General features: G+C 39.4%; 2 protein-coding genes and 1 non-coding gene across 3 annotated transcripts in view; 2 read left to right on the top strand and 1 right to left on the bottom strand.

The window, feature by feature from the left end:
• Positions 1 to 27,700, top strand: part of ZNF146 (zinc finger protein 146) — a 68,748-nt gene that overhangs the window by 16,298 nt on the left and 24,750 nt on the right. The window lies entirely within an intron of this gene.
• The window catches only part of ZNF565 (zinc finger protein 565), a 28,570-nt gene continuing 3,340 nt past the window's right edge, over positions 2,471 to 27,700 (bottom strand). The window contains exons 2-5 of the mRNA XM_020871744.2: positions 16,644 to 16,716; positions 12,072 to 12,198; positions 11,120 to 11,215; positions 2,471 to 5,409 (exon numbers count right to left, since the gene is read on the bottom strand). Of these exons, the coding sequence (XP_020727403.2) occupies positions 4,157 to 5,409; positions 11,120 to 11,215; positions 12,072 to 12,198; positions 16,644 to 16,652 (1,485 nt within the window). The 5' untranslated portion in view covers positions 16,653 to 16,716 and the 3' untranslated portion in view covers positions 2,471 to 4,156. The remainder of the gene's footprint in view (positions 5,410 to 11,119; positions 11,216 to 12,071; positions 12,199 to 16,643; positions 16,717 to 27,700) is intronic.
• On the top strand, positions 17,116 to 17,222 carry LOC139030137 (U6 spliceosomal RNA). Its single transcript, XR_011482443.1, has one exon. It is a non-coding gene; the product is annotated as a U6 spliceosomal RNA (small nuclear RNA).

Here is a 27,700-nt window from a genome sequence, read left to right as displayed (position 1 = left end):
AATCAGAAAGGAACACTGCCTATCAGATATGTAATAGCATTAAGGCAGTACTCTCAATTTTTTTAAGGTGTGAAAATCTTTTGTAAAATTGTGATATATTTCATTAGAGATACATATTAAAATTTTTATAGTTGAAATGATATATCTCGGTTTCATTTCAAAAACAACATGGAGTTGGAGGAGTTTGTGGAAATACAGATAAAACAAGCCTGGCCATAAAATGGTAATTACTGAAGTTGGTCATGGGAGCACTGGGTACATTGTAAGAGTCTGTGAGGATAGAAAGCTTTTAAAAACTATATACATTTTGATCTAACATTTCCACTTTTAGAAATTCATCTTAAGGATATATTACACATATATAAAATAATGTAGGTGCAAGGATATTATTGGATTGTTGGAAAGAGCAAAATTAATAAAAACTAAATTGATGAAGTTAAAGAAATTATGAAACACATATGGAATACTATGCAGTTGTTACGAAAGAATAAGGCCACTATGTATTGATGTGGTCCAATCTTTAAGGTATATGGCTAAGCAAAACTATTCATAGAAATGTACGGAAATTTGCTACCATGTATGTAAAACAGTTTTATAAAGAGTGTTATGTGTATGTTTACACTTAAGCAAACAGAGAAATCAGGAAGTATATGCATGAACTTGATAGCAGTGATTGCTACATGAAGGGGGACAGGGCGAGAAGAATGTATGAAGATTCACTTACGTGGATACAAAATTTAACTTGAAAATTTTTTATCCTCTGCCTGCATTTAAACTATTCAGAGTTATTTTTCTTTTTTGTGGCTGTGTCCCTTGGCGAGCAGGGTCTTAGTTTCCTGACCAAGGATGGTACCTGTGCCCCCTGCAATGGAAGCAGAGTCTTAACCACTGAAAGTTGCTCAGTCATGTCCGACTCTTTGTGACCCCATGGACTGTATAGTCCATGGGATTCTCCAGGCCAGAATACTGGAGTGGGTAGCCTTTCCCTTCTCCAGGGGGTCTTCCCAACCCAGGGATCGAACCCAGGTCTCCCGCACTGCAGGCGGATTCTTTACCAGCTGAGCCACAAAGGAAGCCCAAGAATACTGGAGTGGGCGGCCTATCCCTTCTCCAGCAGATCTTCCTGACCCAGGGATCAAACTGGGGTTTCCTGCACTGCAGGGGGATTCTTTACCAACGGTCTATGAGGGAAGGCCCAACCCATCAGGGAAGTCCCATGAGAGATAATTTTTAATGTCATAGCTTTGAGCCCTTCCAACTGTACAGCCTAATCATTAAGCCACTTAAAGAAAAATGACATACAGCACACTGCTTTCTAAACCCTTTGTAGGCAATGGTATACGTAGAAAATGCAGGTGTTTTGACTGAATACTCAGGATGACTGAGAAGATGGATGGCATTAGGGTGCAATGAACATTCTGCCCCAGACACTGGGTGCAATGGGTATTCTGCCCTAGGCTACCACGAGGGCTGAGGGAATGTGTTTTCTAAGATTCTCAGATTCATTCATAGGCCCTGACCTGGATGTCCCTGGAGTTGGATCAAGGTCTTTTTCCCCATCACCATCATATCCTGGAGTTACGATATCAAAATTCTAATATTTAAAGAAAGCTGAGCACCAAAGAATTGATGCTTTTGAACTGTGGTGTTGGAGAAGACTCTTGAGAGTCTCTTGGACTGCAAGGAGATCCAACCAGTCCATCCTAAAGGAGATCAGTCCTGGGTGTTCATTGGAAGGACTGATGTTGAAGCTGAAACTCCAATACTTTGGCCACCTGATGTGAAGAGCTGACTCATTTGAAAAGACCGTGATGCTGGGAAAGATTGAGGCCAGGAGGAGAAGGGGACGACAGAGGATGAAATGGTTGGATGGAATCACCGACTCAGTGAACATGGGTTTGGGTGGACTCCGGGAGTTGGTGATGGACAGGGAGGCCTGGCGTGCCTTTCATGGAGTCGTAAAGAGTTGGACATGACTGAGTGACTGAACTGAACTGAGTATTTAATCCAGAAATGGGTACAATTCCAGACATTCCATCTAAAATTAATGCTGATAAACTGGATCAAATTAACTGGAATTCTATTTATCTTCACAAATGATAATTATCTACAGTTTGTTCTTCAGGAGCTATCCTTGTTGAGTTTCTTTAATCATAATTTTATTTAGCCTTGATGATGAACTGGCAAGCTTCTCTCAGGGATTATTTGTTCTTTAAGGTTTTGTAGGTTAAACTGTTTTCTCTAAAGAGACAGAGCTTGGATGACTTTTTATGTTCTTCCACAATCACTGATTGTTCAGAAATCCCATATTTTCTTAAATCAATTTTGATGTTTTTACAAAAACCCATTCTTTCTAGATTTCTAAATAATTAGTCATGCATAGTAGCTATTTTTAAAAAGTACCCCCTCCTCCTTCATACTGCTAAATGTCTTTTTTTTCCTACATCAGCATTCTCAATGTGTATTAAAATTTTTTTTTAACAATTTTGTGTATTTTTTTATTTTTGGCTGTGCTGGGTCTTCATTGTTGCCCATGGGCTTTCTCTAGTTGTGGTGCGTGGGCTGCTCAGTAGTTGTGGCACACTGGCTTAGCTGCCTTGGGGCATGAAGAATCTTCCTGGATCAGGGACCAAACCCATGTTCCCTACACTGGCAGGTGGATTCTTTACCACTGGACCACCAGGGGAGGTCTGCTATTAACTTTCAGTTTAGGTCTACTGTTGTTTCTGATTTTATTGGCTTGTTCTTTTATTTTTAATAATCATTCTTACTGTTAACTTGGGTTGATGTGATAATTTCCCCTTTGAATTGACCATTCACTTAATGTGTTTAGTATGGGATTGGCAAGGAATAGATGCTGGAGATTTACTTGGATCCTTTAATCTACTTTTATACCTTGGGTTCTGATAGAAGTACAGCTTTGGTTACACTGAACTGTTTATTTATTGACCATATCAGGTGGCATGCAGGATCAAACCTCCTGCAGTGCAAGTACATGTTCTTAACCACTGGATCACCAAGGAAGTCCCATGAACTGGTTTTGATACGCAGAATTCACTGCCATTCACTTCTAGTTTGTAATCTTAGTTTTGATTCTCTTGAAGTTATGGTTGGAGGTGGTTTTAGATTCCTTAGTTGGGCAGATTTTTTTTGACTACTCTTCTGTTCCATTTCTAATCTTGAAATTTTACAACCCTTTCAATGAACATCTTCTCATGATAATTACTTTGCTACTGTTTTTCAGAAGAGGTAGTTTTGAAGGTTTTTTCACATTTGATATATTCATAAGGCCCACCTCTTACATGAACTCCTAACTCCTTAACAGTAATATGTATGTATGCTTAGTCTCTCAGTCGTGTCCGACTCTTTAAGATCCAATGGACTGTAGCCCACCAGGCTCCTCTGCCCATGGGATTCTCCAGGCAAGAATACTAGAGTGGGCTGCCATTTCCTTCTCCAGGGGATCTTCCTGAGGCGGGGATCGAACGCGGGTCTCCGGCATTGCAGACAGATTCTTTACCATCTGAGCCACCCTAGGACTTATGTCCTTAACAGTAATACTGTTATTAATTAATGACAATAACTAGTATTTATTGAGCATGGGCTTATGTAAAATTTCTGACAGTCCTCACAAAAACTCTATTAGATACACATAATTATCACTGCTTAAAAATAAGTAAACTAAAAAAAAAAAAAAAAGTGTTGTGAAAAAAAAAAATAAGTAAACTGAGGAACTCAGACACTGCATAATTTGTGCAATGTTGTATAGTCAATAATTGGTGGAAGTGAGATAATGTTAATTAAATAAGGTAAATGGCAAAAGGCACAGCCATAAAATATTTTAATAGGGTCATTTTTTATTAGGAATTCTCATAGTTTAATATATTTTGAGTGGTAATATGAGGCTTTTCTATATTCATATTAAATTTTTTTCAGTATAAGCTCCCTGATTCCCTTAGTAAACAGTGAGTATGAGGCAACAAGAATTCCCACATTTATTGAATTTTCTTCTGGTATGAGTTACCTGATGTTCCATAATGGAAGTGACAAATGAAGGTTCTCTGACAATAATTACATTACATTATGCATTATTTACTACTGATCGAGGCATGAATTCCACATAAAGGCTTTCCTACATCCCTAACACCAAGGCTTTCTAGCCAGTATGAATTCTGTAGTGTTCGATGAGCTGTGAGCCAAGAATAAAGGCCTGCCCACATTCTCTACATTCATAAGGTTTGATACCAGGATGAATTCTTTGATGTTCAGTAAGTTGTGAACTACGAATGAAGGCCATTCCACATTCCCTACATTGATAGGGTTTCTCACAAGTATGAATTCGCTGGTGATGAGTCAGTTGTGAAACACGAATAAAGGCTTTCCCACATTCCTTGCATTCATAGGGCTTGTCACCTGTATGAATTCTTTGATGTTGAATAAGGTATGAACTACGACTGAAGGCTTTTCCACAGTCCTTACACTCATAGGGTCTGTCACCTGTATGAACTCTCTGATGTCGTGTAAGCTGTGCATGCTGTCTAAAGGCCTTCCCGCATTCTTTACATTCATAGGGTTTCTCCCCAGAATGAATTCTTTGATGTCGAGTAACTTCTGAGCTATGAATAAAGCCCTTGCCACATTCCCTACATTCATAGGGTTTCTCCCCAGTGTGAATTCTCTGATGTACGGTAAGTTGTGAATGCTGTCTAAAGGCCTTCCCACATTCTTTACACTGATAGGGTCTAGCACCTGTATGAATTCGCCGATGAACAGTAAGTTGTGAGCCACGAATAAAAGCCTTGCCACAGTCTTTACAGACGTAGGGTTTCTCACCTGTATGAGTCCTGTGATGCAGAATAAGCTGTGAATGCTGTCGAAAGGTCTTTCCACATTCTTTACATTCATAAGGTTTGACACCTGTATGAAGTCTCTGATGGAGAATGAGTTCTGAAGTTCGACCGAAGGCCTTCCCACACTCCTTGCAGTCATAAGGTTTCTCACCTGTATGAATTCTCTGATGTTGAACAAGGTGTGAGGCACGACTGAAGGCCTTCCCACATTCCTTACATTCAAAGGGCTTTTCACCAGTATGAGTTTTCTGATGTTGAATAAGGTGTGAGCCGTGGCTGAATGCTTTCCTACATTCATTACATTCAATCGATTTCTCGCCAGTTTCACTGCTGGGATGTAGGGTGAGTGATGTATGCCCACACTCAAAAGTGGGCATGTTTCCATAGGTGATATTCACTTGCTTAAAACAGCACTCATGATTTATTTGTTGTTTTTCAAACTGGCCTTTGTATGCCCAGTCTTCATCATAGCACTGAAGGCTTTCCATTAGCTCCCAATTGAATGACACTACTTCAAAGGTGTCTTTCTGCAGAAATGTCTTACACCTTGACTCCAAGTCTGCAAAATGACAAAAAGTAAATACAACTTCTTCTCTCCCTCTAAGAGAAATCTGAAAATTCTCCAGTAGATGAGAGAGACAAAATGAAAATAATCACCATAACTGGTGAACTGCTTGTGTAAGCCTCAAATATTGCTGTGCAATGTCTAAAAAGCACAGGAAGGCACAGATATGATGAGACCTCACATGGTGCCAGAAAGGAACAAGAAAACAAGTTAAACCAGTGGTTCTTAGTTCTGCCAGGCGACAGAATCATCCAGAAAGCCTTGTAACAAAAGAAATGTTCTTCAAGAACCACCCCACACTGAATCAAAATCTTCAGGTGTAGGCACAAGACATGTGTGTACATACTTCTCGAAATACAAAGTTAAGATTCACATAATGTGAAATTTCTCATTTAATCATTTTAAAGTGTACAATTCAGTGGTGTAGAGTACATTTCCAGTGTCAGGCAATCACTGTCACTACCTAGCTCCAGAGCACTCTCATCACTCCAAATAAAAACGCTGTGCCACAGACTCACAGACACAGAGAACAGACTTGTGGTTGCTGAGAAGGAGGGGGAGCGGGGGAGGGTCGAGCTGGGAGTTTGGGACTAGCAGATGCAAACTATTATATACAAGATGGATAAAGAACAAGGTCCTACTGTATAGCACTATATTCAATTTCCTGTAATAAATCATAATGGAAAAGAATATGAAAAAGAATATACATATACATACACACAGACATATATATAACAGAATCACTTTACCATACAGGAGAAACTATCAAAACATGTAAATCAACTGTATTTCAATAAAAAGAAAGAAACCCTGTGCCCATTAAGCAGCCACTCCCCATTTTGCAGTCCCTCCAGCCCCTGGCAATCACTAATGGCAGAGCAACACTAATTCTCTATGGATTTGCCTTTTCAGGGCATTTCATACAAATAAGGCATCTATATATTTAACACCTTCCACCATGTGATGCTAGTACCAATCAAATGAAAATCTCTGCTTAAACTTTTTCATAGCCTCCCCACTGCACTTAGAATAAATTTCAAATTCAATGCCACGGTTCACAGGTTTTTGGCAAAGCAGGTCCCTGCTTGTCTTTGTAGTCATTCTGTTGCTCTATCTCCATCAAGGACAATGCATCTTCAAATTGAGTACTCTCCCCTTTCCACCCTAGGTAACAAACCACAGTCCTCCTTTGAGCACATAGAATAAATCTAGGTCTTTTCCATCTTTCCATCTTAGATCTCTATCAGGAATCCTGTCCTGGACCCTCTACATGGCTGATTTTCTCTTCAGGTCTTGGATTAAAACACATTTTCAAAAAGCTCTCAGCACTTTCACTGCCCAGGGTGTGGGTTTCCCTGGTCAATCCTGCAAGCTGTGTGGTGTAGCCATTTTAAAAAAAAAGAAGATGGAAGGGGGCTATGATCCAAGAAATGCAGGTGGCCTCTAGAAGCTGGAAAAGGGTAAGAAAACCGATCTTTACCTAGAGCCTACAGAAAGGAATAAGCCCTTTGGACACCCTGAATTTACCCCAGTGATATATTTTGGATTTCTAATCTCTAGGACTGTGAGAAAATACATGTGTTGTTTTAAACCACCAAGTTTGTGGTAATGTGTTATACAAGGGTAGGAAACTAATACACACAGAAAGAAAACACTGAGTAACTCAATGTATCGTGTCTATTCAGTCTTAACTCTGGAGTCTAGTCTTCCAGGGAAATGGAAGATAGAGCCAAGTATAAAGAAAACCAGAAATCTGGTTCTCGGTTTCTGAGCTTTGAAGTACAAATGTCTTGGTAATTTTAGTCTAATTTAAGTGCATGGCAAATATAGTTTTGATTATATATACTTTTGTCCTCAAACATGGACTTTCAACTGCATCTCTGAATCAGGGGTTGGAAAACTTTGCTTTATAAGGCCAGATGATAATTATTTTAGGCTTTGTGGTTCAAGAGACAAAAATGAGGATGTTATGTAGGCACTTACATAGTAAGAAAACAAATTGCTACACATTTTTTATTGATGAAATTCAAAGCATAATAATTTTTTTTTTTGTAATACAGGTCAAAGAATGATAAGCATAGAATTCTTTTCTGTGGGAGGTAACATTTCACTTAACTGGAGTTCAAGGTTAGTGTTCTCCAGCATCAGAATTGATGGTAAATATTTATCTGTTAGTGCTGATCTGTAATCAGCTTTTATGTATGTCACTTTTGAACATGTTGCATATAGATAGTACTGCCAAATACTGATATAAATCCATAAGCATATGATTTTAATTATGTATATGCCTCTCTTAGAAGGCATTTACAGAATTCAACAGGCTCATAGGCTATATAAAGACAGGTATCAGGACAGATTTGGCCCATAGTTCACAGTGCACAGATGACTGACTTATATCATTACTATTAAGAATAATGCAATCTATATGTTTATAAATTATAGAAATGACAGTATGAAGCAAGAATTTCAGATCACTAAAACAAGATTAGAATGGGGTGAATCCAAGCAGAGGTCGACAAAACTTTTTCTGCTAAGGCCTACATAGTAAATTTTTTTTAGATTTTGTGGACTACATAAAGTCTCTGTCACATATATATAATTTTAAACTCTTATGAAATGTATAAGCCATTGTTAGCTTGTGGATGGTACAAAAACTGGCCACAAGCTGGACATGACCCATAGATTGTAGTATGCCAACTCCTGGTCTAGGGCATAGTAGAGTAAAAGGTGATAAAGGTCTTAAGGTCTTACTTTTCTCAGAAAAAGAATTTCAAAGATACTATTCCATACCATCCACCAATAAAAGAAACCAGGTCTCCTTTGAGGAGTGGCTGATTTCAGGAGTGAGGCAAGAAAGATACAGGATAAACCCAGAATATGTTGTAAGCACCAGAAAATAAGGAAGTAGTCAAAAACAGGAAGAGGAATGCCAAAAGAACCTAGGAGTCAACCTGAAGATGTTCCCAAATGGCCAAAGCTTTCCCAATGAGCAATTTGAACAACAAAACAAACAATCATATTTCTGGACTACAACTCATAGGATAAATAAATAAATAGCCTATACTGATAGAAGTAAATCTCTGAATAAGCAGATGAATGGGAAAGGGGGTAGGGAAAGCCCTTCCATACAGAAGAATTCCAATTAAAAAATGCAGGGTACAATAAAGGACACAAAATCAACACACAGCAACACTACTGTATTAACTGTTATAGACAAGAAGAATACTAAAATTATAGTGGGCAAAGTGAGGAGAAACAGCAATATCTATGAGGCTGCAAAGTATCTCCCTCCAAGATAATTACCAATTACAGTTGGAAAAGCAGTAACCTTACAGGAAAGAAATATGGAAGAAACCTTAACCAAGTTGATCAAAGTTAACACTACCAGTAATATTAACATCATATTGGGGGTTGCAACCCCCAATATGATGCACAGAGAAGGACACAATATCACTTCTGTGTATTCCTGCCAAAGATGCATAACCTCAACCTAATTGTAGAAAATATCAGACAAACGCCAAGTGAGAGACATTCTCCAAAAGAGTACTCATCAAAAGGATCAAGCTCATGAAAGACAGGAATTGTCACAAGTGGAGGATGCTAAGTAGACCCAACAATTAAATGCAATGTGGGATCCCAGACTGGATCCTGGTATAGCAGGACAATAGAGGAAAAACTGATGAAATTCTAATAAGATCTGTAGATCAGTTAATAGTACTATATCAACGTTAATGTCCTGATTTTGATAACTATACTATGATTACATAAAATTTTAACACTGGGAAGCTGAGTGGAGGGTATTTTGGAATTCCTTGTAATAATTTTGTAAATTTTCTACAAGTCTAAACTAAAATGATTTCAAAATAAAAATATTTTGGAGAAAAACTTTACCAGAAAGAAGGACTTCCCTGATGGTCCAGTGGCTAGGACTCTGAGCTCCCATCACAGGAGGCCTGGTTCAATCCCTGGGTTAGATCTCACATGCTGCAGTTAAGAGCTCCTGTACTACCAATTAAAGATCAGCCAAATAATTAAATAAACAAATAAATATTTAAAAAAATTTTTACTAAATGGAAAAAAATCCTATTTCAGTCTTTAGGTGGGAAGAGAAATGCAGGTTTAAGCACATTTCTTAAAAGGCAAGTTAAAGATTATTGTACTTCTAAATTGCTTGAAAGGCAATAAAATGTGAGGGAAACAAAAAGAATGAGGAACAGAAAATATAAAATAAGATAGCAGAAATAAGAGCAGACATATGAATGATCACAAATGAGAATGGATTAAATTCTATTAAAATTGATTAAAAAAGGAAACTAATTCTGATTACAGTGACACACTAAAAATGGCAATTTTTAAAAAGGATAAGCAAAGATACACCATAGTTCTATAAACTAACAAAAACAAGGCACTTTATATTAATATCAGAAAAATTAGAATTCAAGATTAAAAGCACTAAGTGGCAAAATGAAGGATGGACTGTACTGCAAATACAATTTGCAACAAGGATCTATATTTCACTTTTACATTAATAAAAATGTATGTAGTAGCAAAATATATAATACAATTAACAGCTCTCTGAATTTGACAGTACAAGTACAGAGAAAGTTAAAAGGACATACAGACTCTAACCATATAATAAAAAGGCTTAAAGAGGTGAATGCACCATCCAAAGAACACTAGTTTTAAATACACGTGGAGTATTTCCCCAAACTGGTACAACTTGACTTGTTGACCACACTGGAAGAAAAAAGGCAGTGGAATGAGTTCTTTGGGCTGAGAAAAAACTCTTGCCAACACAGAATTCCATACTCATTGAAAATATCCTAGAAGAAAGAAGGTAGAATAAAGACATTTTCATGTGGTCAGAAACTGAGAGAATTTGTCAACAGCAGACATACATAAAAGGAAATCTTAAGGGTGTTCTTCAGATAGAGAAAAAAATGATCCCAGAGGAAAATAAATGACAACAATACAAAGAAGTCAGGAGGTTGTACTGATAACCAAGTATTCAAAGGCTCCAGTTCTATCAAGCAAGTACCAGTTACAAATATTTGCTAACATATGTTTAGTGATTGTTATCGCCTGGCTTTGTTCTGGGCATTTTCACATACTAACTCATAAAGAAGCCACAGTAACTGTATGAGGAAGGCACTATTTTTAATCATATTTGCAGAGGAGAAAACTGAAGCACAGAGAATTGAAGTAACTGACCTAAACTCACATATCTAATAAGTGACTGAGCCAGGATGTGAACTCACAAAATCTGATTCTAGAGTATTCCCTTAGTCACTCTACATCCTAACCTCTCAAAAGGTAAGAGAATAAATGGATTGCTGAATTAGGTAAAGCAAGAAGCTGTTTTAAGAAAATAAGTATTTTTTTAAGGAATGAAGACACTTGCAGAAAAAATGATGCTAATAACAGGCGAAACAGGTGCCCCTGGAGAAGAAAGAGGGGCACATTCCTTTTTGAAACGAGATGAAACATGAGAGAAGAAAGAACAGGAAGGAGTTAATGGGGATAGGGTGAGGTTCCCTTGGAAACGGATGCTCTGTTCTTCATGGCCTCATGTCTCAGGCTTTTCTTCCTTAGCAGGGTTTTGAGGGAGTTTCCTGACAATAACTCACGTTACTGTGATGAGTTAACACTCCTGCAGGGCTGTCATTGCCAGTGACTTCCCACCATTGGATCAGCCCTCACTCACCTGGGCACCATGGTCCTGTCATATCATTCACAACCATCCAGGGTTCTTTCCCTTGCTCCAGTAAGGAGACAACATCGGGCTTAGAAATGGAAAGTCCTGTTTATAGGAAAAGAAATGGGCATGATTACGCTGTTCCCAGACTCAAACCCAGTCCCCCGGTCGCTGAGGAAGAGAGACAGTTACACAAAGGGAGGTGTGAAGGCTGTCCGCAGGATAGGGAGGTGGAGGTGCCAAGGCACTATCCATTTGCACTTCGATGAAGCACTAAACAATTCCCTTGGAGACAGAGCAGGAACTTAGTCAGCCACTTGTAAGTCTTCCTAGAAATTCACCATGAAGAAACCAGAAACTGCGTTCTCCATTTGCGCTCTCCTTCTCCCCAGGCCGCACTCTTCCTGGGCCTGCTCTATGCCCAGCTGTGCCCTAGCTTACCTGTATTGCATGTGTGTGCTTGGTGAGGGCTCAGTTGCTCAGTCATGTCTGACTCTGCGATTGCATGGACTGTGGCCCTTCAGGCCCCTCTGTCCATGGAATTTTCCATGAAAGAATACTGGAGTGGGTTGCCATTTCCTCCTCCAGGGGATGTTCCCAACCTAGGGAATCAAACCCATGTCTCCTGCATTCTTCACCACTGATCCACCTGGGACACAAGGACTGTATTACCCTTATCTTATCATTTCTCACTGGGTTTGGTAGGTGGAAAGCATCAGTGGGCTGGAAGAGACAGTCCAGGATATTTCTTTTTCCTCTCCCGCGATCCTTTGACCCAGGAGTTCTGGATACAGCTACATGCTGCTGGCCAGCCCTTCTCCACGGCTTGCGCTCTCACCATTTTCCAGTGGCAGTCTTTCCTCCCTTGACCCCTTCAGCCAGAGTGGATAACAGCCTCCCACTGCTGTAGTCCCTGGCAGCCAACTTTCCTGGCTGCTCCTGTATTACACAATGTTCTTACCTAGTGAGACCAAGTTGCCAAAGTTTTCCAAAGTCACCTCCCTGTACAGGTCCCTCTGGGCAGGTTCCAGGCACTTCCATTCTTCCTGAGAGAACTCTACAGCCACATCCCTAAATGTCACCAATCCCTGAAACAATAAACCCAGGCACTATCAGTAAATGAAATGACTTTTATTTTTTAAATTACCAAATTGTTCAAAATCCACAGAAGTATAGAGTATAGTATAATGGCCCCCATTACTCCAGTCATTTAAGAGGACCTTACACATTTCCATTTTTCACCCTTGCTGTTTTCTGAGGTGAATCCCACATACAAAATTATAGTATTTCACTCACCAATACTTTAGTATCTAACAGATTAGACTTAAATTTTTTTTAAGATTTATTTATATATTTTTGGCTGTGCTGGGTCTTCGTTGCTGGGCATGGGCCTCCTCTAGTTACGGTGGGTGGGAGATACTCTTCATCACGGTGCGTGGGCTTCTCAGTGCGGTGGCTTCCTTGTAGCAGAGCATGGGTTCTAGGGCACAGTGGCTTCAGTAGTTGCAGCTCGCAGGCTCTAGAGCGCTGGTTTAGTAACTGTGGCACAGGGGCTTAGCTGCTTCATGGCATGTGGGGTCGTCCCAGACCAGAGATTAAGCTGGTGTCCCTCACATTGCAAGGCAGATTCTTAACCACTGGCCCACCAGCGAATAACCAGAATATCACCATCACATGGAATAAAATTAGCAACAGTTTCCTAATAACTAGATCGAGTTTCAAGTTTCAAATTGCCTCAATTTCCTCAGAAGATTTGTTTTTTGCCTCCAGAAATGATTTTTGACAGTTGGTTTGTTGAAATCAGGATTCACACAAAATCCACCCCTTGAAACTAGTTTAGAGACTTCCTCTATCTCTAAAATCTCTAACAGCCCCTTTAAAAAGTTTCATTGCTATTTATTCATTAAACAAACATTTGAATCAGTAGCATTTCCCAGATTCTGAATTTGGCTCACTGCATCTTCATGATAGTGTTTAATATGCTGCTCTACTTCCATATTTTTTAAGGGTCATAAATGTCAGAGGTTGTACTGTGTTCTTCCTGTAGCATCTCACTAGGAGGCACATAATGACTGGCTGTCTCATTTTTAATGAGGTTAAAATTCATGCAGTTGGGGCAAATAGGAGAAAAATTAAAGTCTGCCCAATGCGAGACACTCCTAGGTGCAAAGCCTTTCTGAAGAAAGGCATCTTCTTGTTGTTGTTCAGTCTCTCAGTTGTATCTGATGCTTTGTGACCCATGGACTGCAGCACTCCAGGCTTCCCTGTCCTTTACCATCTCCCGGAGTTTGCTCAAACTCACGTCCACTGAGTCGGTGAGACACTCCTAGGTATAAAGCCTCTTTGAAGAAAGGCATCTTCCACCAGCTCCCTAAGGACTACCACACAGCAAACCAACTGAGATCATTCAATGGGGAAAGATTAGTCTCTGTTAACAAACAGTGCTGGAATAAGTGAGTATCTAAATGCAAATTAACTCAAAATAGATTGTAGATATAAATGTAAAAGCTAAAATCATAAAACTTTTAGAAGAAAACACAGGAGTACATCTTCACAACCTTGGTCGGGCAATGGTTTCTTAGGCATGGTACCAACCACCAAAAATAAACAAAAAGAACAAAAGAACAAGAAGATAAAATAGATTTCATCAAAATTAAAACCTTTTGTTCTGCAAATAATTTCATAAAGAAAGTGAAAATCCAACCCACAAAACTGAGAGAAAATACTGGCAATTTCTATATGAGATAAGGGACTTGAATCCAGAATATATAAAGAACTCTTACAACTCAATAATAAAAAAGACAACCTAATTTTAAACTAGCCGAAGACTCTGAAGAGATTTCTCCCAAGAAGATATACAAATGGCCAATGAAATATGAAAAAGATGCTCAACATCACTAATCATTAGGCAAATGCAAATCAGAACCACAATAAAATGGCACTTCACATCCATTAGGATGGCTATTATGAAAAACAGAAGAAAACAAAAAAATAATATTTCCAAAAACACATTTCGGTGAAGATGTGGAGAAACTGGAATCCTCTTACATTGTTGGTAGGAATGTAAAATGGGTAGCCGCTTTGGAAAACAGTTGTGACAGTTCCTCAGAATGTTAGAGAGTTATCAAGCTACCCAGAAGTTCCACTCCTAGGTACAGAGAAACACGTCCACCTAAAAACACTGGTATATACTGACGTTTACAGCAGCATTATTCATGATAGCCAAAAATGTAGAAGCAGTTCAAATGCCCAAAGACTGATGAGTTGATGAACAAAATGTAGTCTACAATATCCATGGAATATTGCTTGCTATAAAAATGAACAAAGTACTGATACATGCTATATCATAGAAGTTTGAAAACATACTAAAGGAAAAAAAATCACACATAAAAGACCAAATATTGAATGACTCCATTTATACAAAAAGTCCAGAATAGGCAATTTCATAGAGACAGAAAGTAAATTAGTGGTTGTCAGGGGAAGAGGAGGGGAGTGTGGGAGTGATGGCTAATTCAAACAGGAGTATTTTTTTTTTGGTAGTGATGTAAATGTTCTAAAATGGCTTGTGCTGACAGCTGCACAACTCTGCAAATATACTGAAAACCACTGAACGATACACTTATATGGGTGAATTTAATTTTATGTGAATTATATATATATACAATAAATAAAGCTGTTAGTGTTTTTGTAAATGCTGGTTAAATCTACCAATATATACCACATTAGAAATTAAAAGAGAGAAAATGTTTAAATTATTATTAATTTATTTAAATAACTAATAATAAGCCTGTTACATGTTAACATAAATAACACATTTGATGAAAAATAACTGTCAAAATAAAAAAGAATTTAGTAGTACTGTTTTATATTTTTGCAAATCTCTTTAATGACTGGCTGAATGGAAGAGATTTTCATACCTCTGTCTTCAACCTGCTGGTCAACTTAATTTTATTTTATTTTTTGGCCATGCCACATGGCTTGCAGGATCATAGTTTCTGGCCCAGGGACTGAACCTGGGCCACGGTAGTGAAAGCCTGGAATCCTAACCACTGGGCCACCAGGGAATTCCCCAGGATAACATATTTCATATAGCTTCCGGGAAATTCTACTGTACACTCATTAGAGTTGTGAGTGAAACAAGGAAATAATGTGTTAGTATTATTTGAAGTTATTTTGGCCCCTAGACCTCCTGAAAGGGTCTCAGAGTCTTCCTGGACCACTTTAAGAACTGCTGACCTGGCGCTACACAATTTAACATGAAAGACTTGAAAATACACTGTGCTGAGTAAAAAAATCTGCTTAAAAAAAAAAGAGTATGATAAGTGTACATCAAATTTAAAAATGGCAAACTCAAAAGTAAATTGTTTAGTAGGCATCCATGTGGGTTTCCCAGGTGGCACTAGGGGTTAAGAACCCGTCTGCCAATGCAGGAGACATAAGAGACACAAGAGATGTGGATTCGACCCCTGAGTCGGGAAGATCCCCTGGAGGAGGACATGGCAACCCACTCCAGTACTCCTGCTTGAAGAATACCACGGACAGAGAAGTCTGGCAGGCTATAGTCCATATGGTCACAAAGAGTCAGACATGACTGAAGTGACTTAGCACACACGCATGCATGAATCCATGTATGGCAAAATTATTATAAGAATCAAAGTAAAAAAAAAAAGAATCAAAGTACCAACAAACACAAAATTAAACATAGTCATTAACAGTGGCAAGGCAGGCCTTCCCTGGTGGTCCAGTGGTTAAGAACCACCTTGCAATGCAGGGGACACCGGTTCAGTCCCTGGTCCAGGAAGATCCCACATGCTGCAGGGCAACCAAGCCCCTGTGCCACAACTACTGAAGCCCGAGCCCTAGAGCCTGTGCTCTGCAGGAAGAGAAGACACTGCAGTGAGAAGCCGGTGCACCACTACAGAGTCGCTCCACTTGCCGCAACTAGAGAAAAGCCCTCACGTAAAAACGAAGATCTAGCGCAGCCACAGATAAATAAATAAGTTAAAAAACACTGGCAAGGCAGTAACAGTATGTGAAGGGATGTGGGAGGGGTTGCTCAGATGGTACATTAAGCTGAGTGATGAATATATCAACATTCATTTTATTATTCTTTATATCACATGCATGTTATAGATATGTTTTTGTATATATTCTTTGATAGTGTGAAATGTTTTATGATTTTTATGGGGGGGGTTGACATTTAAAAATCAAAGAGAAAAACAGAAACTACTTGGGTTAATGGAAAAGGTCAAGGTTATCTTCTCTTTGGCTCTATTTAGCCATGGTTCTGATAAGGGCAGCTCCCGTATTTCTCTCAAGAGAATATACTTCTGCTCCATTGGTACTCTGGTAAGAACACTGCTGGAGAAGAGAGGGCCACCAGAAGTAGGGGCGGGGGGGCATCATCATTCAGTCCCTGTAATGGAGGAACTGAGAGCAGGTTATCGAATGGGGCTCAAGTGAGACAGGAAAATTTCAGGATAAGGAACACAAATGTTTATACTATTTCAAGAATAGAGGAAATTTCACTTACCTGGATCATGGCTTTTAGAACCACCTGTCCTACTTGAATTTCTTTAGATTCTCTGTTGAACAAGTGAAGAGTCCTGAAGAAAACAGAGTAGGGGGGAGAAGGGGCACATCTCATAAACTGAGCTTAATTAGAGACAGCATTTATTTAGGCATCTCTAGTAGCTCTGACAGTAAAGCATCTGCTTGCAATGCAGGAGACCCAGGTTTGATCCCTGGGTTGGGAAGATTCCCTGGAGAAGGAAATGGCAACCCACTCCAGTATCCTTGTCTGGAAAATTCCATGGACAAAGAAGCATGGCGGGCTATATAGTCCATGGGGTCTCAAAGAGTCGGACACAACTGTGACTTTTTTTTTTTTTTTAATTTAGCCATAAACCACCTAAACAGACAAGTTTAAAACAACTGTACTTCCAGGGTCCCTGCTCGGCTTCTTTTCCACCTCCTTGACCCACTGCACAACACTAATACCAAGAGTGCTCACTTCGGCAGCACATATATTAAAATTGGAATGATACAGAGAAGATTAGCATGGCCCCTGTGCAATGATGACATGCAAATTCGTGAAGCGTTCCATATTTTTAGAATTCATTTGAATCAGTTCTAATGAGATGGATGAAACTGGAGCCCATTATACAGAGTGAAGTAAGCCAGAAAGATAAAGAACATTACAGCATACTAACACATATATATGGAATTTAGAAAGATGGTAATGATAATCCTATATGCAAAACAGAAAAAGAGACACAGATGTACAGAACAGACTTTTGGACTCTGTGGGAGAAGGCGAGGGTGGGATGTTTCAAGAGAACAGCATCGAAACATGTATATTATCTATAGTGAAACAGATCATAAGCCCAGGTTGGATGCATGAGACAAGTGCTCAGGCCTGGTGCACTGGGAAGACCCAGAGGGATTGGGTAGAGAGGGAGGTGGGAGGGGGGATTGGGATGGGGAATACATGTAAATCCATGGCTGATTCATGTCAATGTATGACAAGACCCACTGCGGTATTGTAAAGTGATTAGCCTCCAACTAATAAAAATAAATGAAAAAACAACAACAAAACACTAATACTAAGAACTAATGAGTTAACAAAACCCAGCCCTTTCCTAGACCTTAGGGAAACTGAAAGATGCAATCAAGGTGAATGTGCTCCATCATTCACAAAGAATCCAAGCATCTCAGCAGGTGGGGTTCTGGCGGGGACAGTCTCTGTCCCAGAGACTGGGATAGCATCACCTATTGTTAATGCTAATCTATACCCCAGATGGGGCCTAGACAGCTCCCAGTCGTTCCAAGCAGACCTTCCTTTGTGACTGAGGCAAGGAAGATTGCAACACAGACTCACTCAGCCTTCATGTGAGGACAGTACCTACAGGCTGAATCCTACAGGCTAGGAGCAGAGCATACCTGTGCAGGCCAAACCTTATGAAAAAGACATCCTTAAACAGTCTTCCAGCTTCTCTGGGCTCAACAGGCAAAACCTCTTGGGTATGTCTCTGGCTCTGTGTTCTCCTTCCAAGTCCAAAAAGGGGCCCCGCCATCCCTATGAGGGGCTCTGTCAAAACCTCTAGCCAGAGCTGGACTAACCAGATAGGAGCAAGGAAACCACAGTAATACAGGCATCCTACAAGCATATGGGCACATCCAGAGTACTGACCTGAGTGAGAACTCAGTTCCTAGAAGCCTCTTGGCCAGGCAATCCTTATTTTCTACCTAAGCCCTCTCCACTGCTTTCCTGAAGAATAAGATTCCTTCTGTGGCTGGCAGCTGCTGAGGCTGGTGGAGAACAGCCTACTTCAAAATTAGGAGAATGCAGGGGGGGTTTTTTGGTCTGTTTGTGGTTTTTTTTGACCTCACTGAGCAGCATGCAGAATCTTAATTCCCTGACCAAGGATCAAACCTGCAACTCTTGCAGGGGAAACTCAGATTCTTTTTTTTTTTTTTTTTTTAATTACCTTTACTTTCAGATTCTTTCTTTTTTTAAGTTAAAATTATTCATTTATTCACAAATAGGTATTGATCACATACTATGTGCTCAGCATTGGGGGATATAGTCATTGCATACATAAAATTTATAATCTCAAGTGAAGAGTTATTATTATAACCTCATCTAGCATTATACATATATGTACTTAGTAACTCTTAAGTGCTCTGTAAGACAGGTGCAGTAAAGAGTATATGGCAATTGGGTGGAAGCTCAAATTCTTAACGACTGAACTGTAGGGAAGTCCCAGAACTCAGGGGTTTTTTTTAAGAGGCTGGTTCTAATTAGAGAGACAAGGAGCTTACTATGGTGAGGGGAGTCAGAAGGAAGATTAAATCACTGGGGGATGATGTCAAGAAGATTTCAGAATGTGATCTGGGGCCTAAAAATCAGAGAATTTAATAGACAAAAAAAAGGACAGAAGGTGGCTCAGTGGTAACGAATCCACCTGCCAAGCAGGAGACATGGGTTTGATCCCTGGGTTGGGAAGATCCTCTGGAGAAGGAAATGGCAACCCACTCCAGTAGTCTTTCCTGGAAATCCCATGGACAGAGGAGCCCTGCAGGCTCCAGTCCATGCGGTCACGATGAGTTGGTCATGACTGAGCGCACACACTTGGAAAGGGACAGAAGAGCACTCTGAGCAGAGTGAAGAGCAGTGGCAAAAAACAGTGGACCGAATGTAGATGGTGTGTTTGGAGAGCAGAGAATATTGGGAGTAACTTATATAGTTTGGGGCAGAGTTCAGACCAGTGCTGTCTTATAGAACCTTTGTGATGTGGGAAATCTACACATCTTGTTCTGTCAATAAGGCAGCCAATAGCCACATGTGGCAACTAAGTATTTGCAATGTGGCTAGTCTGACCTAGGAACTGAGTTCTTAATTTTAGTCAATCTGAATTTAAATTTAATTAATTCTAGAATCTAGAGGAAGATGGCATCCCCAGTGGCTCAGTGGTCAAGAATCTGCCTACAATGCAGGAGTTGCGAAAGATGTGGGTTCAATCCCTGGGTCGGGAAGACCCCCTAGAGTGGGAAATGGTAACCTATTCCAGTATTCTTGTCTGGAGAACTTCCATGGACAGAGGACCCTGGTGGGCTACCATCCAGTGTCACAAAGAACTGGACACAGCCAGTTCTTTGTTGTGTATGTAGTTGTTGTGTGTAGTTGTTGTGTTGTGTGTAGTTGTATGTAGTGTTGTTATGTTGTGTGTGGTAGTATGTAGTATGTATGTAGTGTTGTGTATGTAGTATGTGCGTGCACTACATAATGCATGTAGTTAATGCTTACAACACTAACTATGAGGACCAGGTCTCATCATCACTGTCAATGGCACCTGCCACAGTGATTGAAGGATAAAGGTGACCAATGAATACTGATCAAATATATAAAAGTTTGGTTTTCACCAGAAATTAATGGAAGGCCACTGAAGAACTTAAGGAAGTGATAGGGCCAGTATGGCCAGATTACTTTTGCAGAGAGGAGTAAAACTGGAGTCAGGGAGATCAACTGAAAGGTGATTGTCCTTTCCCAAACAAAGGGTCTGACCCAAGACAGTGACAGCAGAAACAGGAAGGGGATGAATTCAAGATGTTGGAGAAGTAAAATCAACAGGCTCTGGCATCTGTTTGGATATGCACACAGAGAAAGAAAAAGGAGTCAGGAATTCTTTCCTATTTACTGAGTTCCTACCTCAGTTGGCATGGTTCTACATGTAAGGAAGATAACAAATCCAGGCCCTCTCCCACAGATCTCACGTTCTAATGGAAAAAGTAACAAATATTGATACACTGACATCAATTCGTATTAATGTATAAAGAGATCAAAGTTCTGTGGAGGGAAATAAAATGGTTAAGGAGACAGGGAGTGTTGGGGGAATGAAGGGCAGCCCGAGGACGCTTTTCATTGGGAAGATGACATGTGGTACACAGATATCTAGGGTAAGTGCAGTCCTAGCAGAGGGAAAAACAAATGCAAAGGTCTCAAGACAAGAGCAGGTTTCTCTGACTACAAAGAGGAAGGAGACTAGAGCGGCTAGAATGGGTGAGTGAGAAAAAGAGGGCCAGAGAGGAAGATGGAAGTTGAATCACACGGGGCTTATGGGCCATTGTAAGAACTTTGGTGTTTATTCTTGAGTAAGACGGAAGTTGAATCACACGGGCCTTATGGGCCATTGTAAGAACTTTGGTTTTTATTCTTGAGTAAGACAGGAAGCCACTGAAACATTTTAACCAAGGAATGACATAATCTAACTTTCATTTGAAAGGATCACTCAGAACTTCCCTGGTGGTCCAGTGGCCAAGACTCCAGGCTCCCAGTGCTCCAGGCTCCAATTGAACTAGGAGGCTTAGTTGGATTCCTAGTCAGGGAACTATATCCCACATGCCACAACTAAGACTCAGAGAAGCCAGATAAATAAATAAGTAAATATATATATATATGTATATATATATATATATATTTCTTTTTACAAAAGGATCATTCATGGAAAAAATGGACTAAGATGACAGGGGTGGGGGTGTGTGTTGGGGGGTGCCAAAGCAGAGAGACCTGTGAGAAGGTTACTGCAGTAATCCTGGCAAAGGATGAAGGGCTTGTGTTAGGGTAGTATGGTTGCAGGGGAGGTGATGAGAACTGATCAAATTCTAGATAGTCTCTGTAGGAAGAGTTGACAGGATTTGCTGACTTTAGGTATTAAAGAAAAAAGAGGCCAAGAAGATACTAAGGTTTTTAGCTTGAGCAACTAGAAGTATAAAGTTGCCCTTTTTTGGCTGCACCATGTGACTTGTGAGAATCTTAGTTCTCTAACCAGGGATCTAACCCAGGCCCACAGCAGTGAAAGCCCAAGGCTTAACCACTGAACCACCAAAGGAATTCTCATGAAGTTGCCATTTTTTAACACAATGGACTAGGACAGAAGCGGGTTTGGATGGACCAATTACGGGTTCTGTTTTACCTTTTATGTCAATCCTTGAAATGATTATTATACATCCAAGTGGAAATGCCAAATGTCCATTAGATGTTTGATCTTGGAGTTCAGAGAAAGTCTAAATGCAGGAATATAAAACTGGAAGTTACTGATGTTCAGTTGATATTTAAAGCTCTGATACTAAATAAGATTGCCTACAGAAGAGTGAAGGGAAGGAATAAAAAAGATAGAAGACCTGAAGACAAGATGAATTCTGAAGATAAAGGATAGAAATATTGAAGAGAGATCCAGAAGACCTAAAATATGTATAAACTATGATATGAGTGACAGTGAAGAGCCTTTGGGAACTTGTATACTGAAGAAGCCTAATCTACATAGTCTTAGAGCCACTGAGGGACTGACTTGGAGCTCCTGGTTCCCACAGAGGACATGAGCTTTCATATAAAAGGCTTCCCATTGCCTGCATCTCCTCACTCACCTGGGCTTCCCAGGTGGTGCTAGTGGTAAAGAAAACTCCTGCCAGTACAGGAGGCATAAGTCAGGAGGATTCAATCCCTGGATCAGGAAGATCCCCTGGTGGAGGACATAGCAACTCATGCCAGTATTCTTGCCTGAAGAATCCCCATGGAAGAGGAGCCTGGTTGGCTATAGTCCATAGGGTTGCAAAGAGTCGGACACGACTGAAGTGACCATGCACGCACGCACTCACTAACCTATGCACAAACCTTTTGTCAGTCTCTCTCCACAGCCCAGGATGTCTTCCTTGTTCCAAAAAGAATTCACACCAAATATCCAGAAGCAACTTTGTATACATAGAAAAAGAAATGCGTCTAGCCAGTGTGGTAGACATTACTAATTTAATTATTAAAGTTTCACCACTATCCAGTTTTTCAAGCTTCCAGTTTTCCTCTCCCCTTTGGGCACGCAGATGACATTTTCCAGTCCCCTGTAGCTGTTGTTTAATCGCCAAGTCGTGACTCTTTGCCACCCCATGGACACTAGTCAGCCAGGCTCCTCCATCCATGGGATTTCCCAGGCAAGAATACTGGACTGGATTGCCAGCGCCTGGGTAGGGGTAGCGGGAGATGTTGCTAGTCATGAGTAAATCTATATAGGTGTTGTCACCTTAACATCAGTAACCTATTCCTGAAAAAGCAATCATCCTGAGTAAAAAGTCTAACTAGGAGCATCTTTCCCAATATTTAAAATGTGGAAAAATAAAATATACCACATTTTAACACAAAGCCCCCAAATAATTTCTAAACATAATTAAACACAAAAAGACCTGCATATAAATAAGAAACTGCTGTATTAAGATGAAAATTTCTTAAAACATCACTTCCTGATCACTGATTATTATGGCTATTAACAACTAGTGATTCCTTTTGTTGACAAGCCAATCTATACCTTTGTCAAAATACTCACATGACTGATATTTTACTAAGTAAATTTCTGATGTAACTTGAAACTTTTCCTGTATGTCATATTTTTATAGGTATTGAGCTTTATGGACATAAACATAAATTTTTCCAGTCTAAATATCAACCCAAAATCTATACACTGAGAGGTATGTACATTCCTGGACAATGGTCAAGATTCTGAGTCAGACAATAGCATATTAAATAAGTGAAAGATTTCTATAAAATGGTAATGCTGAGTACTCACAAATTTAGTAGTAATGAAGTAGTTCACAACATAGAAAATATTCAAGATATGGTTAGTGAAATAAAAGCAGATTACAAAACAACTGGGCATCATATGGTCTCATTTGTAAAATACATGTATATATCAAAGTAGACAAGATAGAAAAACCAGACTGAACACATCTGGGAAGTTTTGTGTTTTGTTTTTTGGCCGTGTCATGTGAGGCATGCGGGATCTTAGTTCCTCGACCAGGCATCAAACCTGCACCCCTTGTGGTGGAGGCACTAGAAGTGTGGAATCTTAACTACTAGACAGCCAGTAGAAGTCCCTCTGGAAATTTTTATCCTTACAGATTACTTTGGTTATTTCTGGGTTGTGATCTTCAATTTTCTTAGTTTTACTTAAGTGTGTTTTTTCAATAACCACGCATTAATTTTTAAATATAACCTACAAGTAGCAGATGAAAAAGAAAGTACATTCTTAAGACTCTTCCTTTGAACATGAAATAATAGCTCAGGATATTCAAAAGCAGTTCTCTTGCACAGAATGGCTTTTGTTATTTCTACTTGGTCAGTTCCCAAGAGTTGCAAACTTCTTGATTTGGTAACTACATTTATGTGGCTGGAAAAGAACTAAAAGTCACTGAGGCCAAGTCCTATGTACAAGTGATGCTTCCTTTCAGCTCTTCTTGCCAGATAGGTTTATGATGTTTTTGTAACCTGCCCTATTGGCCTCAGGGTTCTCTGAACAGCTATAGAGGCACCTTGCTCCACTTGTCATATTTTGGATTTCTGAAGATTAGAATGAAAATTGCAGGAAATACAGGTGACTCAATTCACTTCCTCAGAGTTCTTATGGGATCAGTTTGACTTAGATATGATGACATGACAATGATTGCTCTCTGGTCACACAGATATCTTCCTCCTAAAAATTCACACAGAGTAACAGCAGAGTAAACTAGTGCCCTTTATCATCCTTTGCTTTGGACATTTGTATACCAGTTTTATCTCCCATATTACATTATCTGTAATTTAAAAATAGAGATTCACTTTTTTAAAGTATTTTGTCTCCCTGTGTTCTAGATTAGGATTTTGCATATTTGCAAATTCTTAATAAATGCCTGACCCAAAGGAATTCATTATAAAAAGTCCAAATGGGAGGGGATACATATGTATGTATGGCTGATTCATTTTGCTGTACAGTAGAAACTAACACATTGTAAAACAACTATATTCCAATAAAAGTTAATTTAAAATACATAAATAAAAATACAATTATCATATGATCTATCCAAAAAAAAGAGAGATGTAGGTCTATGCTAACAGGAACCCTTTGCTGCAGAGATGGTATAAAAGAGAAACGGAACAACTTGATAGTAAAAAAATGAACATCAGGAAAGTAGCTGTACTAGACATTAAAATGTACCATAAAGTCTCTTTAATTAAAAAAAGTGTGGCAGTAGTTCATAAACAGACAAACCAGTGAAAGAGAACCAAAGGCCTATAAACAGAACCAAGTATATATGGACATTTAGTATATGATAGAGAGCACATTTCAAATCACTGGGGCAAAGAAAATTCTTAATAAATGGTGCTAGGAAAACCTATAGCCCTTTAGAAAATACAAAATTAAGTCCATACCCCAAGATTAAACTCCAAATGGATCCGGGTGCTTGATGTAAAAGATGAAACTCTACAATTATTATAACACATGTAAATTCTCCTTTAATTCTGAGATCGAGAAAGGCTTTCAAAATCTAGAAGCAATAAAGGAAAATACTGGTAATTTGATTATATAAAAATAAAAACATTCAATGGAAAAAAAAAAACATAAACAGAGTCAAAAGTATGTGTTAGTCACTCAACAGTATCCAACTCTTTGCGACCACATGGATTGTAGCTGGCCAGGCTCTTCTGTCCATGGGATTTCCCAGGCCAGAATACTGGAGTGGGTTGCCATTCCCTTCTCCAGTGGATCTTCCCAACCCAGGGACAGAACCCGGGTTCCCTGCATTGCAGACAGCTTCTTTACCGCTGAGCCACCAGGGAAACAAAGTCAAAAGACAACTGTTGAACAGGGAGAAAATATTGAACACTTGCACCATACATCACAGATGAGAAAGTAATATTCCCAATGCATAAAGAATTCTTAAACATGTGACAAAGCATCCGAAAAAAAAAAAACAAACCCAAAACAAACAAACAAAGCACCATGAAAGAGGGGAAAAAAAAAAAAGAAAGTAAACAGGAAAAAGAGATGGACAATTCACAAAAATCCAAACCATGAGATACCGCTTCACACTCATTAGGATGGGTATTATTAAGAAAAGAAAAAGCAGAAAGAAACAAGCAGTGGCAAGGACGTGGAGATATCAGAACCCTTGCGCACTGCCAGTGGGAATGTATTAATAAAACGGTGCAGCTCTTTTAGAAATGGTATGGTGATTCCTCAGAATAATAAACATACTATGTGATCCAGCAATTCAACTGCTGGATATATACCCAAAAGGAAAAGCAGTGACCTGAACAGATAATTGTAAACCCATGTTCACAGCAGCATTATTCACAAAAGTGAAAAGATGTTAGTAACCTAAGTACTCACGGATAGATAAACCATTTAACATAATGTGGTATATATGTACAATGTAAATGCACTTAATGTTACTGAACAGCAGAATTAAAATGCAAATTTTATGTATATTAAACCATAAAACCCCCAACAAACTGAGATTGGTTGGTTACCTACAATGGGTGACTGGGAACAGAGTGGAAAGAATGGGAGAATGGAATTAGGGGAAGGAATGATGGAGGAATAACTGAGTAGACCTTTTGATCTAATTCTGACTTTCACAATACGTTGAGTTTCACATACTCAAAAACTAATTAAAATCAACCAAGATGTGTGATGTGTGTTTGATTTGATACATACAGTATCAAATGAACCCAGGTATATTACAAATGAGTAATGTTACTGTTGCAGGAAGGGGGACCCCTTCCAGGGCCTGAAACTGGGCTCTTGTCTAACACTCGGAAATGAATTGTCCGAGGATACACATGTGCTGATAAAGCAAGAGATTTTATTGGGACAGGACACCCAGGTGGAGAGCAGTAGGTAAGGGAACCCAAGAGAACTGCTCTGCCGCATGGCTCGCAGTCTTGGGTTTTATGGTGATGGGATTAGTTTCCAGGTAGTATTTGGCCAATCATTCTAATTCAGAGTCTTTCCTGGTGGCACACGCATCGCTCAGCCAAGATGGATGCTAGCGAGAGGGATTCTGGGAAGTGGACAGACACGCGGTGTCTCCTTTTGACCTTTCCCGAACTCTTCCGGTTGGTGGTGGCTTATTAGTTCCATATTCCTTGTCAGGATCTCCTGTCACAAAACAACTCATGCAAATAGTTACTATGGTGCCTGGCCAGGGTAGGCGGTTTCAATTAGTGTGCTTCCCCTAACATTACCATATAGAAAAGTACAGGGAAAACTATTTTTATTTATTTTTTGGGTTGGGTACTGTATATTGGGAGATTTCCCTGGTGGCTCAGTGGTAAAGAAGCTATCTGCCAATGCAGGAGAGGCGGGTTCAATTCCTGAGTCAGGAAGATCCCCTGGAAAAGGAAATGGCAACCCACTCCAGTATTCTTGCCTGGGAAATACCATGGACAGAGAAGCCTGCTGGGCTATAGTCCGTGGGTTTTCAAAGAGCTGGACAAGACTGAGTGAATAAACAACAACTATATTTTTACTATGGACTGTAAGACTAAGTACAAAAGTACTATATAAGGTTTGGGGATGTGGATTAGCAATTCTTAAACTACTTTCTACTTAAGACTGAGCAAATAAATAAATATATGTGGTTAATGAGAGCCAAGTTTTTTTTACTGCCAGAGAAAGGAATTTCAGAAAAGGAAATGGAGAAGGCTAAAAGAAGTGCTGTGGTACTGAACTGGAGAGATCATATAAAATCATGGATTATCTATATAAGTATACATAAAGACAAATATAGATATGTGAGTACAGATGCATGTATTTCATATCTGAGAAAGTCAAGAAGCAAGGGCATCCCATTTGCAATGAGTGCATCTAATCCCGGTTTCTAAGTATAATTTTCACATAAAAGGAGCCAGAGATCCCTCAGAAATTTGCTGATTTCAGGACTGGGGCTGGGAAAGTACAGTTTCAACCTGGAACATCTTGTGGTGCAGGAAAATAAGGAAATGCTAAAAATAAATGCATCAAGCGGACACACTGAAAGGATACAGAAGCCAATCCAAAGGATTTCCCAGTGGTCAAATTTGGGATAATTCAGCAATAAAATAGTGATAGTAATGGATTATAACCTACAGTACTTCAATCCAGAGAGTTGGTAAGTTAAATGGGGAGAAGGAAAATTTATTTCTAACAAAATGATAGTGGGAATATAGAATGAATAACAGGATCTTAAAAAAAAAAGCATTTGGAAAATACCTGGTAATAAATTTTCAGGCAAGAATTATCAATG

The sequence above is a fragment of the Odocoileus virginianus genome, chromosome 20 (genome assembly GCF_023699985.2).
Source record: "Odocoileus virginianus isolate 20LAN1187 ecotype Illinois chromosome 20, Ovbor_1.2, whole genome shotgun sequence".
Taxonomy (NCBI): Eukaryota; Metazoa; Chordata; class Mammalia; order Artiodactyla; family Cervidae; genus Odocoileus; species Odocoileus virginianus.
The sequence above is the reverse complement of the archived record's forward strand: the minus strand, read 5'-3'. Positions and strand labels throughout refer to the sequence as shown.